Source organism: Octopus sinensis, linkage group LG7, assembly GCF_006345805.1.
Source record: "Octopus sinensis linkage group LG7, ASM634580v1, whole genome shotgun sequence".
Lineage (NCBI taxonomy): Eukaryota > Metazoa > Mollusca > Cephalopoda > Octopoda > Octopodidae > Octopus > Octopus sinensis.
The window spans coordinates 17,281,259-17,299,709 of record NC_043003.1 but is presented as its reverse complement, the minus strand read 5'-3'; the positions used below and the strand labels follow the sequence as shown (position 1 = coordinate 17,299,709).

Here is an 18,451-nt window from a genome sequence, read left to right as displayed (position 1 = left end):
CCTGGATCATTTGATAATGAGGATTCAGTTCTTTCTTCAATCAAATTACCTTCTCTTGAATTAACATGTAAGTGGCTGAGAATTCTGTAGACACATGGATGCATAATGTAATTCTCAAGTAGAATCATTGTGAAGGTGGTGAGCTGGCAGAAACGTTAGCATGCCGGGCGAAATGCGTAGCCGTATTTCGTCTGCCGTTACGTTCTGAGTTCAAATTCCGCCGAGGTCGACTTTGCCTTTCATCCTTTTGGGGACGATAAATTAAGTACCAGTTACGCACTGGGGTCAATATAATCGACTTAATCCGTTTGTCTGTCCTTGTTTGCCCTCTCTCTGTTTAGCCCCGTGTAGGCAGTAAAAAAATAGGTATTTCGCCTGCAGCTACGTTCTGAGTTCAAATTCCGCCGAGGTCGACTTTGCCTTTCATCTTTTCGGGGTAGATAAATTAAGTACCAGTTACGCACTGGGGTTGATGTAATCGACTTAATCCGTTTGTCTGTTCTTGTTTGTCCCCTCTATGTTTAGCCCCGTGTGGGCAATAAAGAAATAAGAATCATTGTGACAGAGTGGGTGACTTTTGAATTGCAAGTACAATTCACATGACAGACTTCTATATAGTTTCCATTGACTCATTTTCACTCACAAGGTTGCTCTGATGCTACAGAAAATGGCATTTTTCCAACATTTCATACAATGAAACCAAATGCAGGCCCTTGTGGCTGTGAAGCAAACATCTAAAACATTTTGACCATACTTTGCCTACAGATGACATTATAAAAGAACTTAAATCAATTACATATTTGATTGTATGTTGGTAATATACTCTTTACTCTCTTTACTCTTTTACTTGTTTCAGTCATTTGACTGCAGGCCATGCTGGAGCACCGCCATTAGTCGAATAAATTGACCCCAGGACTTATTCTTTGTAAGCCCAGTACTCATTCTATCAGTCTCTTTTGCTGAAACACTAAGTTATGGGGACGTAAGCACACCAGCATCGGTTGTCAAGCAATGGTGGGGGGACAAACACAGACACACAAACATATACACACATATATATATATATATATATATATTATATATATATATACATATATATATATATATATATATACATATATACGACGGGCTTCGTTCAGTTTCCGTCTACCAAATCCACTCACAAGGCTTTGGTCGGCCCGAGGCTATAGTAGAAGACACTTGGCCATGGTGCCACGCAGTGGGACTGAACCAGGAAGCATGTAGTTGGTAAGCAAGCTACTTACCACACAGCCACTCCTGCTGAAGACTTCACTGCTTCCAACCTACAGCCTGTCTTCACCATGACCAGCACCACTTTCCTCAATGTGACATCTATAACACTAACTACACCAACATTTGGAGAGTTGCTACTGCTGTTAACTCAAACACCAGGCTATCCAAAACGGCAGGGTCTATGTAAACACGCATTTCTTAGATTGTATTCTGTAGCAAGGCCTTTGCACCTCTTATGTCGCAATGCTACACAGTGGTTGTGTGTACTTCGAAATCCTAGGTGAGCTACGAAATCCTCGTCTGTACTGTTATGTCCCATGTTCGGATGCCTCTACTACTCAACTCTATTCTGCTCCACTACTACTGTTCTAGTCTACACAGCTGTGCTCCTGACGTCTAGGCTTCTCCCTCTATATCTACGTATTGGGATAGCCTACTTCATCGTCTGGGAGCGTCCACACAACAGCACCCAAAATATAAATATCTAAAAAACTTTCTGCATTGTTAAAAGCTTTCCTTATTTCTCATTTCACTCATTTTCTACTTCTATACTACAATGTTTCAAGTAAACTACAACTCTCTTAATTTACAATTGATTTCAAAAAGTCTTTTTCTTTCAAAGTAATACATTTTGTGAAAATTTCACCATACTGTTCACGAAAGTGTTGCATTATGATAAAGATTTGTTGCTTAAAATAAATTCTTTGAACAGGTATAGACTAGTTTGCTTACCCTCAACAACAACCTTGTTTTCTGCAGGTTTTGAAAATGTTGGGCCTTGTGGTCGGGCTCCCTTTTGAGCTTTTGAAGCTCTTCTTCCTTCATCCTGTAATAGGAATCATCTCATTAGTAAACATGAAATGCAATTTAATTCTGGTTATTTACAAAATATATTAAATATTCTATCCCTGCCAGCAAATGAAAGGAACCTACAAATATATATTTTAATTAAATACAATATTTATATTTTATATAAAATGTTGCTTGTAATCCCAAAGAAAGTATGTATGGAATAATATCAAATGTTATTTTGTTTTAAATCATTTTAAATGATTTAAAGATATAAATACAGTTATAATAAAAGCAATATATTGATCAAGTTCAATTTAATAATTTTATTCATATTTCATATAATTGCTGAAGAATGTATTGACACTTGTAAACATTTTCTATCACACATTTTCACAATATTGTCTTATTATACAAAGCAAGATGTAAATGTTTATGAATTCACCATACTATGGTTGAGTACCTCCTACCATGACCTAGTGTTTAACAATAAATTATGATTGGAATTTGGTGACAAAATCTTCGTGAAAACCTGTCAAGTGTGTATGTGTGTGTACATCATATATTTATAAGTTATTTTATAAGTTACAGACACATGTACACACATATACAACACATACATATGTGTATGCATATATATATATATATATATACACACATATACACACACACACAGAGGCACACACGCACATACATACATACACACACACAAGATGTTTATATGCCAAATTATATATAAGAACAATTTAACATAAAACTGAAGGATTACTCAATATTATTGTAAAAGTTAATATATATGTTTGTATATGTATGCATATATATATATGTGTGTGTGTGTGTGTGTATGTAGATATGTAATTATATATATGCACATGCAGGCATATGCACCCACAGATATGTATGCAGTATATATTATGCATGAATGCATCTATGTATTTGTGTGTGTGTGTGTGTGTGTGTGTGTGTGTTCATATCTGTCTTTGTATGTTTAAAAAGGTGTTTTGAGATAATCCTTTTACAAAACTACGAGTGAATATTTGTAAATTTGTTATGGAAGACAAAAATTGTGATATTTTTTCAACATTATTTGCAAAATATGAGAAGCTGGAGTCTGATGCAGTCTTCCAGCTTTCCAACCCTGGTCAAACTGTCCAACCCTTGCAGCATAGACAACGGACATTAAATGAGGATGATAAAAAATAAAATAAATGCGCCCTTTTAAAGCCTAACCAGGCTCATGGGCCCGGTTTCCTGGTTTTTACGGCGTATGTGTTCTCCAACTGGACCGGACGCCCGTCCATCACAGTGTTACTCATTTTTGCCAGCTGAGTGGACTGGAGCAAAGTGAAATGAAGTGTTTTGCTCAAGAACACAACGTGTTGCCCGGTCGCGGAATCGAAACCACAATCTTACGATTATGATGCTGACACCCTAACCACTAAGCCACGTGCCTCCACAAATGATGATGATGATGATGATAAAATTAATTAAAACTAGATGCAAATATGATGTCATCATCATCATCATCATTTAACGTCTGCTTTTAATGGTGATGATGGTGATGATATCATATTTGCATCTATATTTCAAAATTGATTATATTATAATACTATTCTCATTCAAAGACTACAAGTGAAGGAATTCCTAAAAATGTTCCAACTGCATTTGCATACATTAACATACTATGTTCTGATAAAAAAAAATAACCTGTAGAAGTGATTTCATTGGATGAAGCTTCAGCACTTAACCACCCATGTCTATGCTCTGCTATATTTTAGCTCTTTTTCAAGATGAAAGCAATTATTTCTACTATTATATATTTGTTGGCATATAAAATTGCATACTATGCATTGAATGTAGCATTAAGTTGATATCAGCACTTGTAATACTGATAACATTTTCAACCCAAAATAAATGGTATTCCTTATGTAGCATTAATAAGATGATATCAACTAGCACAAATATTATTTCAATGCTTTGTATCATTCTAATCTTTACATCAAAAGAAGACCTTTCAAACGTCTTGACAGTACATGATGAGATAATAGAAAATTAAGTTGTTTGCTTGAGGATCATTGTCCTGATATACGATCATAAACAAAGTTTATGTAATGAGAAAAATATGTAACAAAGTATAGATAGTATGTATTTGAAAATGTGAATCTTAATTTTCTTCTATTTACTGAAACTTACAAATTCTAAGGAAGAGCTGATAGATGCTTCATAAAGTATAAATAAAACATGGATACTTCTGCTGCTGCGGAACATTTATTCTATTATAAATGGTATTTTAATAGTTTCTTTTACAAAAGTATGGAAATTAGTAATCATCGTTATCAATATCATTGTCATCATCATCTTTAGTTCCACTTCCCATGTTGACATGGGCTGGATGTTTTGATGGGATCCAACGCTTTTGCTCTAATGGTAATTACCAAAGGAATAATTCCAAGGTATGTTGCCTTTTATATAATTTTTGGTGGGCAATAATAAGATAAATCTACCTTTAAAAAGGTGCTATTAATTAAAGACTTACTTTCAAAACAATAATTAAATCACAATTTTTTTTATAGCATACTAAAGTTCACAAGTTTCAAGTTAGATGGTGGATTGTATCTTATTTGGCTGGCTGTTTATGAAGCCAACCAAACTTTTAGCTATCGTCTTTAAATGTAATTGAGGGTGGTTTTCCTACGTGAATTTTGTTTGTTAAATAATTTATATCTTACTCAGCTTTCCTTAATTACAAAATATCAAAATTACTGATTCTTATGATTTTTAGAAGTATGGTTAGCAGCATTAGAAAATTGCACCATCACATTTATATATATATATATATATATATTGGATTTATGGAAGAGAATTCAGGAATTTTAGATATTTTTATATTTCTAAAATGCAAATATCTCCAAAGCCTGAGCAGCTCACAAAATCTAAAGCACTTTTAAAAGACTGATGTGATTACCAGGCATAATTTTATTTCTTCTCTGCATATCATAATAAAGTCAGATCAAAACTGCGGTTTATACTAACTCTTTGAGTCATTGGAGATGAATAAATTTTATAAAGAAAAGATTACGTCCCAATAATTAAATGACCTTGGGCACATAATTTCTATAGAAAATACAAAGATGTTTACAAGTAATAAATTCTTACACCCTATTTATATATTTTAAATTAATAATAAAGAGTAAAATTTATTAATCAAATTAATTAATTAATCAATCAATTACTTAATAATTTCACCAAGTAGATCAGTACATTGAAATAACCTTTATAGGTAAAATTATATTTTATAATCATAAGCATAATTATAATTAGGGTTCAGCTAATTGCTTCACCACATACCTATTTATATACATATTTACATGCCAACAGACATACATGTACTTATATATTCTAGAGCTGGTGCACTTCTTTTTTCTTCCAACTGTCATGTTACAAACTTGATAAAGTTTGCAATTATTCAACCATAGTTTGAATAATATTGGAAGTTCAGCCATTCTTGTTAGAGTGACTGTATTATTATTTAAACTATGATCAAATATTTGTACATTTTTTGCATGAAACCATTTGTTTTGTACTATCAACATTCAACTTTTAAAAGAATTTGATCATCCACCAATGTGCTTTTGGATGTTAAATGATGATGATGATATATATATATATATATATGTGTGTGTGTGTGTGTGTGTGTGTGTGTGTGTAGTATACATATTTAGAGATACACATTTACACACATATATTTATACACTATATAAACATATACATATCACACACACATATATATATATGCATGTGTGTGTGTGTGTGTGTGTCAGTATGTACACAGTGCCTCTTGTCAGGTAGCTGAGTGCAATCAACAATTTTATTTCCAAAAATAATGTTAAGTTTAACACTTATATCAATATACCATACAAAAATATAATATGGTGATACTATATAGTATTACAGTACTACATTATAGTAATGCCACATAATAACATTATAATACTATATAATTTGTTATATAATGCAATATAATTGATATAAATGTATATGATTTTTATTATATATATATATATATATATATATATATGCGATTTGTGAACTAATTAATATAAAAAATTATATAAATCAATTTTAAGGAAAATCTTATTTCCCCAATTACATTAAGAATAGATATTTTCAAAACTGTAGCAAAAATTGGGAGTTGAATAGTTAAAAAATATAGCAATAAAAACATTATCAATACCTAATCTAAATATCTATCAATTAAATTTTAGCATTTATTGGTTCTCAAAAATTATGGTGATTGTCATGTGATAATAGAAGTAAAATGAAATAATAAAATAAATGTTATTATTGGTAACTTAACAAAATACAAGAAATACCTTTAGATGTTTCGAAATTAACTGCTCAATAAAGTAAAATTTACCTCATATGGGCCTAGACTGTAGCGAATAAATGTCTTTCGGCGAAAATACAGATATGTATCATCCATATACCTAGTATCCATGGCAGGATGATTATTAGGAACCATCGTGGAAATGGAAGATATATGTTTTCTGTTGTGTAAATTTTAAAGAATTTAATTGGTTAAGTGTACAGTGTACTAACATATATTCAGGTTGTCTGAATGAATTTTTATACATTGTTTAAATGCTGACGGTAACACCCTGATAACTTCCTTCGTTGTTTGTGTAACCACAATAAGAATGCTTTGTAAATGTAAAACAAAGAAAATGTAAGATCCGTTAGCAAAGTAAGTAAAGAATAAGTTTTCCTATGAGATAACATTATGTTCTGAGGTGCAATTCTATATCTTTTAAAACAACAAACTCCTTGTTTCTTTGTTTAAAAATTCTGATAGAATATATATATATATATATATATTTCTTTTTCTTTTGTATTTTATTGGTTACATACACACATGCACACACACACATATATATATACACAAGCATACGCATGTATGTATTATGTATGTAAGCATTTATGTTTGTGTGTGAATGTATGTATATATATATATATAATATATATATATATATATATATATGCGATTTGTGAACTAATTAATATAAAAAATTATATAAATCAATTTTAAGGAAAATCTTATTTCCCCAATTACATTAAGAATAGATATTTTCAAAACTGTAGCAAAAATTGGGAGTTGAATAGTTAAAAAATATAGCAATAAAAACATTATCAATACCTAATCTAAATATCTATCAATTAAATTTTAGCATTTATTGGTTCTCAAAAATTATGGTGATTGTCATGTGATAATAGAAGTAAAATGAAATAATAAAATAAATGTTATTATTGGTAACTTAACAAAATACAAGAAATACCTTTAGATGTTTCGAAATTAACTGCTCAATAAAGTAAAATTTACCTCATATGGGCCTAGACTGTAGCGAATAAATGTCTTTCGGCGAAAATACAGATATGTATCATCCATATACCTAGTATCCATGGCAGGATGATTATTAGGAACCATCGTGGAAATGGGAGATATATGTTTTCTGTTGTGTAAATTTTAAAGAATTTAATTGGTTAAGTGTACAGTGTACTAACATATATTCAGGTTGTCTGAATGAATTTTTATACATTGTTTAAATGCTGACGGTAACACCCTGATAACTTCCTTCGTTGTTTGTGTAACCACAATAAGAATGCTTTGTAAATGTAAAACAAAGAAAATGTAAGATCCGTTAGCAAAGTAAGTAAAGAATAAGTTTTCCTATGAGATAACATTATGTTCTGAGGTGCAATTCTATATCTTTTAAAACAACAAACTCCTTGTTTCTTTGTTTAAAAATTCTGATAGAATATATATATATATATATATATTTCTTTTTCTTTTGTATTTTATTGGTTACATACACACATGCACACACACACATATATATATACACAAGCATACGCATGTATGTATTATGTATGTAAGCATTTATGTTTGTGTGTGAATGTATGTATATATATATATATATATATATATACACACATATATGTGTTTGTGTGTGTGTGTATCCAAATTGAGGGAGTGAAAGAGGTAAAATCCAGGCTACATATGTTTCCTAGCTAGCAGATCCTCTGATGTAATAATTACTCAATGAGGGATACTCAGCTAGCTATTCGTTAGGCCAAAGATACCGTAATTATACGAAGGTTGTATTGTCATTAAGGAATCCAAAGTTAACTCCATGAAGATATAATTTTAAAAACATATAGAAATATATAATATTTGCATAAAGTGGACGAAAATTTTCGAAACTTAGGCGAGAAAACATTTTACATTGTGAAAATGGAGAGTGGATTTCTAAGTGAGATCTAGTGGGTAGTTAGAAAGCACCACTCTTTAAATACCTACTTATCCATTCATGCTCAGTCAACACAAGGTATATTATCAGTTTAATGTAATCAATGACAGACGCCACTAAAAAATAAGAGATTATGCAGTGATGATTAAACCAAAGAGATAGGCAATGTGCCACAAACATTAAAGAAATGAAAGATGAGAGAAAAATTTTATCTAAGATTATATGGTTGATAACTGAGAAGAAATTGAAAACTCTCATACTTTCTTAAATAATAACAGAAGCCATCAAAATATATGAAAAAAACTTATCGTTTTTAATGTCTTTTCATGTTGTCAGTGATAGGGATGAAGTGATGCCAAATAAATGAAATAAGTATATTAATAGGAAATATATGAATATTTTGAATTATCTAGCACTTACTTCCAGATAGTTATGTATATCTTTAAAAGTGTTAGTATAGTGTGCATGTTTGTAAATAATTAACAACATGTATGCATCTGTGACTTTCATATCGGTGAAAATGTCAAATTTTTTTTTGTCGAAATGCCCAAATATTTTTTTGTTGGTATAAACTAAACTACCAATAAAATTGCTATTGTCTGCGATTTATGATAACATCAATATATCATATCTATATTAAATAAAAAGAAAATTTATAGAAGAGGCTAAATCCAATAATTCAACTATGATCATTTGCAAGTTTTAAAAATATTTTTGATAAGTAAACACTTGTTTTCTGACTCTGTATTGAACTACTGGAATTCCTTATTTCTTCGTTGTTTTGATAGCTAAAAAAATTTGCATTAAATATAATTGTGAAAATGTGTGATGATTTTATACAAGTAAAACACCATTCTTCCAGCTGTCCTAAATATACAGTTCTAAATATAAAACTATATCTAGTCTCCTTTAGAGAGAATTAGAAACAATGATATATATATATATATATATATAGTAATATTATAATTTGTCAATGAAGAAAGTGAAGCAACTTACCCTCTCTTTTCCTATTGTTGATTGTAAAGTAAAAAAGATAAATGTTAATAAATGTTCATTGTAAAATGAATAAAATCAGATAGCATTTATATAATTTTTACTTCAACTGATGAATACTAAATTTTATAAAATATTTAGGTTCAAATTCTTTACATGATTTCGAGATATAATTTACTTCAAGAGACTTTGAGCATACTGAAAATATTATTGATTAATATTGCAAATATAATTAATTATTCATTTTTCCTAATAAATTGAATTAAATATATTTTCACATCAAAGTGTTTATCATCACATTACCAGTTAGTGCAATATATTTATTTCTGAAATGAAAATATAATTAGCAAAATTGAAAGAGAAAAAAAAAACAGAGGAGGGGAATTGTTGGAGAAATTTTTTTTTCCCAGCGCATATACAAAGATTCAGCCAAGAGCGCAAATAAACTGTTGAATCTGAGCAATTGTTTGGGCTTGCTCCAATATTTAGCGCAATATCTAAGCAGCAAATAATCAGGGCTGTGGGAGCATACAGCATATGGAATGCGGAATAAGCATTACGACTGTTGCATTATTGTAATGTCATCTTGAAATCTGTTTTAGGAAAACTGAAATAAATATAAGATAAAACCAAAGAGAAAGAAACAGTTGTCAGGAAGTTGAAGCTAATGATTAATCCTTTGATACTTTGTGGGTATAACTAACCATGTACACCCTAGACACACCGTAATTCTAATAAAAAATGTATTGATATAGCTTAATAGTGTCTAAGAGTGCACAGTATAAAGAATATTCCCAGTAGATGAAATGTGTAAGGATTAACCAGAAGCAAACGTGTAAAAGTAAAATTACATATGATACATCACTAATATTTATATATCATTTCAAATATACTCAATCAAAGGAACATGTTACATTCCATTTTCTCAGCATAGTGAAATTAACAAAAATTAACAAAAATTAATAATCAGATAACTTAATTTAAGATACCTGATTTATAATTGATGTCCCAAGTTTTGCCAAATTTTTTTAATTCTAAATTTATTATAGTAAATATTAAATTTTGAAAAAATAATTTTGTTCCTTGATTCAGTATATTTAAGGTACAACAATCCCAAGGAATAACTGCTTTGAGATGGAGTGAAAGAAATCTAGAAAGGATAGGATTTTAGAAAAATGATCTGGCATCTGTGTGCTCTGTTTCCAAAAACATTGTACATATGTAATGACCTATCCTCTGATAAGACAGAGTAATCTCTGTGTTTGCTTCACTGTCTCCATCTTTCTGTGTCTCTCATACTTTCTCTTTCATGCACACATTCCCTCAATTTCTCTCTCTCCATCTTACAAAGCATTTAAAATAATATTCCCTTTAGGTTATTGTTTGACCTTTACTAATTTGTTGATTGATGCATCCTGCCAAAATACCTTCATCGTCTTCATTGAAGAAGTCGTCATCAGAAAGTCCATCATAGTCTTCAGTTGTAATTTCTGGACAAATATTGTGACCATTTGGTATGATCACTGTGTCATCCTCATCGGCTTCATAGCCGTCAGTGTCTGGCATTCCTCTCAATGAAGGTGGATACATGTTGATTCCATCTACATCCTCTTCATTGCGAACATAGCAAAGGCAGATACTCAAAATAAAGTATGATTGATGGTACGCATACCGCTTGCTTGCATGCAACAAATTTTAAATGAAAATTGGACCTTACAGAATTAATGTATATATATATATAGGGCTTCATGGAACCATTATATTTAGATGAATTGAAATATAAATGGTTGGATTAAAATATATTTTCACCAATCTGTATAAATGCTTATTCTTTTTGATAATGATAAATGACATAAATGTTTACGAAGTACTCTTTTACAGTAACAATCACAAATTGACTTTAAATCTTTCAGACAGTAACTCATCTCAAAAGAGGCTGATCCAATGAAATAGTTTTTTTTTTATATCTCGTGAAATCTTTAACAACCACTAACCATTATACATTTCATGATGGCGAAGTCTTAAAACTTAACCTATGCATTTTAAATTCAATGTTATTGGACATGTAGCATTAATTAGTAATTTAAAGATATGTCGATGGTTTTTCCCATAACATTTTAAGTTAACAGCTTTTGGTTTTTTTTTTTTTTTTTTTTCGGAATTCAAACTACAACTAATATAACTTACTTTCATAAGTGAGGCTTACGAAAGGAAGGAACATATTGAATTTATAATTTACATACATATAAGTTCTATTGATAGCTTAATAATCATCATTTTCAAGTTTCATTGTCATATCTTATATATATCAATACTGACATCTTTCCAAAAGACTTTAGATTTAACCCATACAGTCAGTTATTTAACATTTACATTATTAAAATATCCAAATGAATTAATTAATTTTGTGTACATTTTGCTAAATAATGGTTTCAGATTCTTCAGTGCAATAACATAAGTAGTCTTCATTCCCCAAAGATTCAAATCAACTTCTAAAAGCCAAAATTAATGTCCAACTTACATTCTGGCTTTTTATAAAATTATATAGGCTATATGTATTTCTTGCTATTTCAAATCAATTAAACAAAAGCAAAGCAAAAGTTTTACTTATAGTTCAGCAGCTATATCTTTAAAGATTCTTTCTCAAATGAAATTAATTTTGAAAATGATTTTTTATATTTATTCTAAGTGTTTCAGTGCGGGAAATAAATTGCAGATTTCACAAGAAATAAATAATGTTACTGTCTGTATTACAAAATTAATCTATTTGTAATTGATTCCTATTTAAAAGTACTTCATAATTATTACTTAAAATAATTAACATATAATTTGAGGACTTTAGCCTTTATGATTGAGTTTAACTATAATTTATATAAAACATAAATTTAACTGAACATCGTTTAAGATATTTGTTAAGATTACATGAACATATAACATAAAACAAGAATACAGAAGACATTATACAAAAATTACTCATGACAGTTGCACAAATAACAATTAGTTATAACAAAAACTACAACAGTGCTCTTATATATGTAATTATGGCATGAACGATCATGAAACTACGAACATGATGCAATGTGAATGACGAATAGATAACAGATAACTGACAGGAACGTATCAAAACTATATCTTTATGACCAGCATTCATTGCAAACAGTAATAACAATGCATGATTTTTTTTTTGGAAGATATTGATCGGAGCATGTAATCTACATTTTAGAGACTTAATTATCTGCAGAAACTATTCCGTGTAAATGAGATATATGCAATAATTATGCTATCTCAATGAACATGCATTTATGCTTATGTACATTCATATGTGGTTTCCTTTTCTTTGTGCATTTTATCCAACTGATTATTATTATTATAGATTCCTGCTATTAATGTATTATTTATGTAATCAATTTTTTTGTTTCTCTACTTTTGCATTTTCATTAATATATTTATTAACGATAAAAGGAATACTTGTTTGAATTTTTGCCTTATATATATATATATATATATATATATATATATAAAACTAGAGCATGGAGCATCAGGCAATGTCATTGTTAAAGCAATTTGTTAGTGCTGAAGGCAAAGTTTAGGGAGAATTCAAATCTCTTGATATGAACCTCTCTATGTACTGATAGCCAGAGCCAGCCCATTTATCTCTGTTTCTTTCTTGTTTTATTTTATTATATGCGCTTTATTTGTATGTTGATTTCTGGTTTGTGTTTTGCTATAAATAATGCTTCCAGAATAAATCTAGTTTTATCTTTTAAGTTTTATATAGAATAGTAGTGTTATCAACTGATATTTTTCTATCTGCATTGTGTACTGCATTGTAATGTGCTGTAATGACTCCTCATTGTAAATGTATGGCCAGTCAATGAGAAAATGCTGTACTTATGTGTTCTATGTAACAGATTGATCAATGAAGTTCATAGATTTCATGTTCTCATTGAGATATATAGATGGCATTAGTTGTACAAAGTTTGTTTTTTGAATTGAAGTTTTGTGGCTTTTACATTGATATGCTGAGGAAAATTATTATTGATCAATTTATCACTGATTTATAATCCTTTCAAATTGTCATGCAATTAACATTATAATTGCACAGTATTTATAACGTCATTATCACACATTACAATTATAAATAGTAATTCATGGCTGATTGCTATCATTGATTGCTTCAAAAACTTCTGCATCATCATGTAACTGCCGCATCATATGTAGATGACTACAGGCATAATTGCTGACATGGCAATGAGAGAAGCTCACAATGTATCAGTGAAAAAAATATACTAATATGAAATTAACACTGAAAATCTATTAAAACACATTGCCAGGTAATTAAGTTACAGTTTTATCCTAACATAAGTTTGAACACAGTTTTAGTTTCTTGTTATGAGTATTATATTCATAACATTTCATGAATAAAAGGAAAAGAAATAATTGGTTTCAATTCTCCATTATATTATATATTGTAATAGTTACAACTCTGCTTTCATATATAATTTCATAAACTGGTCTGCATCCTGCTTTCTTCAGATATTTCTTCCAGAAGAACTGGATATTTTGTAAAATTTGGTTTGTAACTTTCAATACCAAAATAGCGACTTTAATTTTGAAAGTTGCAATTTTAAAAATCTTTTTCACTTCCACAAACTTAGTGAAAGTAAAACATTAAAATAAAGGGGGTCCATGTTATATATTCACAAAAAATATGTTCCTCTATCTAAAAATGAGTGGTGACAGTTGGAAAATATCGTCCAGACATTATCTTTTTCCTTACAGTCATAAAAAAATATGATTTTAATGCCTCTTAGAATGTTGACAATATTTCAAAAATCTGGACAAATTAACTTAAGATAACTCTTAATCAATGCCAAGCAGACAATGAGCATTCTTTCCAAACTCATCAAAAACTATTTCTAATCTACACAGAAATATAATTGATGTAAAACTAGCCATTTTCTATGAAAGTGAAAATTTAAGAATCTTGTTTTTCAAAAATTAATCAATGTCATAGTTATGTAGAAATTCTATAAACTATTATATATCTGCAGGTTTAGAATAATGTGAGGAAATACCAAAAGCATCATTTGGCCTTGCACTTTTGAAATTCTTTCATTCACATAGTGTTTTGATATGTATTCTGTATTTATTCTACAGAACTTAATGTAAATCAAGTTTCAAATTCATTTAAACTTGAGCTTCTATGCTACGGTTTTTGTGTTCTGACAAAGCCTTAATATATCTATATTTCATTGCTACCTTTGAAAATAAATATTCTTAGTCAATTATATTTAATAGCAAAGCCTTACAATAGAGGTCATTTTAATATAGTTTTATGTATACAATGATAGAAATGATTTAGACAGATAACATCAGATGAAAATAATTATTGTATCTTATTTCAGTATTAGATGGTGCTGAATTCAAATCACCTATTTAGGTTGCCAGAATAAATACAAGTAATGAAGTGAAAACAAGAATATTCCTTAGAGAACATTAGTCTCATACCTAACAGAGTGAAATCAGAATTACTTCTATATTTTTACATTATGAATGATGAACATCTTGACTGTGGAAAGACACATACACCCATCATGAGTTATTATTAATAAACAAGCTTTCTAATCTACATGTTTTAGATACATAAAATTATTTTACCTTTGAGATTAATTGGAAAGTTACTTCAATAATGATGCAAGTCTTTTGATGAATTATTTGTAGCACATATTCGTAAGTGATGATTTCCAGTAAAACAGAATTTATAAAACGCAATTTCTTAATTAAAATTGAATGGTGGCTGCTGGCTGTGTATATCATCTTGAAAATCACTGATAACAAATTCAAATGTGACTGTTGGTTTGTTCATTTGATGACATAGTTCTATAATTAAATGTAGCACTTTGATGTTCAATTATAAAACTTTGTTATTAAATATAACAAACCTCCAGCAAAGACAGATGTCTTGAATTTACTGAGAAATATAAACAAATCAATATCACTAAAGTTTCCTGCATTCTGATATTTCATAACAGCAATCATTCAAATTTAATAAATATAATATTCGTTCTCTTATTAATCAGAACTACCAAATGTGTGCTACATGCAATTCTTTAAGAATAATAATAATAATAAAAAGTTTATAATAAGCAGTTTTAGCGGGTGGTATACTGACAGAAACTGTTTATCAAAAACTTTTTAACTTTGGTTAGAACATCAACTACACATTACCAGCAAACCAATATTACTGATATAAAAATTCACGAGACCAGCGCACAGACATTAAGCGTGTGTTATAATACTGCTTTTTTGATAATAATGATAGATTAATATAGAGATACATCGATAGATACATTGAGAAACAAAGAGAGAGACAGCTAGATAGATAGATAGTTAGGTAATATGCAAGACTAAAATATGTGTAACTGATGTAAAATATATATTTTTTTGCAATATTGTGTTATATAATAGTGCTCATTTACAAGTTAGCTTGTTAAAATATTTCAAGATTTTTCTGGCTTCCAGTGAATTTAAGTAACAAGGTAGACTTCCTTGAAAACTAAGGTAGTTCAAAATTATGTTATTTGCAGACCATTCATTTAGCTTTCAGTATGAGGACTGTAAAGCTGTTTCATACATTCACCACACAAGTACAAATAATACACACACTCACACACACACACACTCAGCACAGCACATACACACACAAACAGCACATACACACAAGCACACACATACACACATACGACACACACATACAGCACTTACACACACACAAATACCACACACACATACATGTAAACATACACAATAATAATAAAAATAAAGAAATCCTTATATATATATACATATTAACATATATATATATATATATGAATCATATGAAGTATAACATAATATACATGTGTATAGTATACACACGTTTAAATGTGCATATAAAAGATATTATACACTATAATATATATTATACATACACACATATGCACATACATGCATGCACATGCACACACATACATACTGACACACATTATACTGTACTTTTCAGTCGTGTGAAGAACACTTCTTCAGTGTTTTAGCTAAGTAAAAATATATATATATATTATTGAAGTTGACTACTCTTTCGTCGACATTAACTGAAGCTCAAAATTAATCTTAGTCAATTATATATATAAATAGATAGATGCAAAGATAGATATATAGATATATAATATATTTATGTTTAAATATTATATAAATATATGTTTAGAATTGACTATGAATTTGAACTTAAGAATTGCCTGTCATATGCATATTATATATAATACATTTATATTATAAATGTATATATATATATTATATATTATATATATATATATTGTAATATATTTTACACAATATACTATACTATATATTCATATATAGACTTATTATATGTATATATATATATATATATATATATATATATATATATGTATATATATATATATATATGTAATTAGGAGCCAGATAAAATCTTAAAGAAATGTAGCTGGTGTTGTATTTTAATTGTGAAAAAAAAATATTGCATGCGTTGGCATTTTAAAAAAAAGTAGTACAATTATGATCACTACTTATGAGTATTATCAAAGGTATTTCTGAATAGCCCTCGATGGACCAGAATATTCTATTCTTCAGTATTGTTTAAAGGCAGAGAAATCAGTCTGTTTTCACATTTTCATAATTTTCTGTTTCAGATTTCAAACATTATTTCTCTCTTATTCAACTCTTCCTCATGCACTTTCTTTCCTTATCAATCTCTACTATCCTTCCACATAAGTTTCTAATCAGTATTGCCATGATAACAATCTATAATATCTAATTTCAATATATTATATATATAAGGAATATTTCATTATTAATTTAAGGGTTGGTGTTTGTGTTTCTTAGTTTGAACCATTTATTTTTCCTTACTAGTACAGCCCAGCCCAATGTGCCAGTCTACTAACCCCATAACTATAAGTTCTGTAGATGAGTAGTTTTTAAGAAGAATTCTTTCTTCTATTCCAGCACTGTGTCTAGAATTTCTTGATAGTTATGCCATATTAATAATCAAAGTAATTTTGTAAATTATTTTCACAAATTAATTTGGATATTTTCACAATTAATTTAGATATCTTGTTTCACATTCTTCTTTTTTTTGGCATATTTAGTACTCAAAATTCCAACAAGATTTACTGTTGTTATGAAACTCATAATTTAGCCCTGACTAAACAGATGTAGAATAATCGAAGGTATTCTAGCCATTGTCATCCCATTTGTCTCAGATAAGGCATATCTCAAACTACATGATCCAATGAGACCCTTCCTTCTTAAGGCATTGGTTTAATTTAAAGGAAATGCACCTTCTATTTCTAGCAGGTCAACAACTCGATGGAGCCTTCACCACTGTTTTTTTTATATAGTACTACTCTTCTAATTGATGTTAATCACACATTTTTTTCTGGTAATTTTGAGATATTTCATTATTTACTTTACAGTGATTGTTGCTGGTGATTATTTGACTCTCATAACAAAGATTTTTTACAATTTACATATACCTGTTTTCCCCTTTAAGTGTTTACATGATTCCATTTTTGGTAGAATCATTAGCATGCAAAGAAAAATGCTTTGCAGCATTTTGTCCATCCTTACATTCCGAGTTCAAATTCTGCCGAGGTCAACTTTGTCTTTCATCCTTTCAGGATCGATGAAATAAGTACTAATAATCGACTACCCCACTGCCCCCAAATTTCAGGCCTTGTGCCTATATTAGAAAGATTATTATTATTATCATTATTATTATTATTACCATTATTATTATTATTACTATTGTTATTATCATTATTATGTATTGCTGTTATTTTAATTTAGAGAAGCTTATTATTATTACTAATACTACCATTATTATTATCATAGAATACAAAAAATTATTTTTGCTGTTATTATTTTATTATTATTGTTATTAATGCATTTATTATTATTATTATTATTACTATTATTATTATTATTATTATTATCATTATGTATTGCCATTATTTTAATTTAGAGAAGCTTATTATTATTACTAATGCTACCATTATTATAATCATAGAATGCAAGAAATTATTATTGCT

At 29.0% G+C, this 18,451-nt stretch overlaps 1 protein-coding gene across 1 annotated transcript in view; it reads right to left on the bottom strand.

Annotated features, from left to right (window-relative positions):
• The window catches only part of LOC115213975 (twitchin), a 280,495-nt gene that overhangs the window by 154,908 nt on the left and 107,136 nt on the right, over window positions 1-18,451 (bottom strand). The window contains exons 20-22 of the mRNA XM_036504380.1: window positions 10,769-10,951; window positions 9,345-9,355; window positions 1,987-2,080 (exon numbers count right to left, since the gene is read on the bottom strand). Coding sequence (XP_036360273.1) covers window positions 1,987-2,080; window positions 9,345-9,355; window positions 10,769-10,951 — 288 coding nt within the window. The remainder of the gene's footprint in view (window positions 1-1,986; window positions 2,081-9,344; window positions 9,356-10,768; window positions 10,952-18,451) is intronic.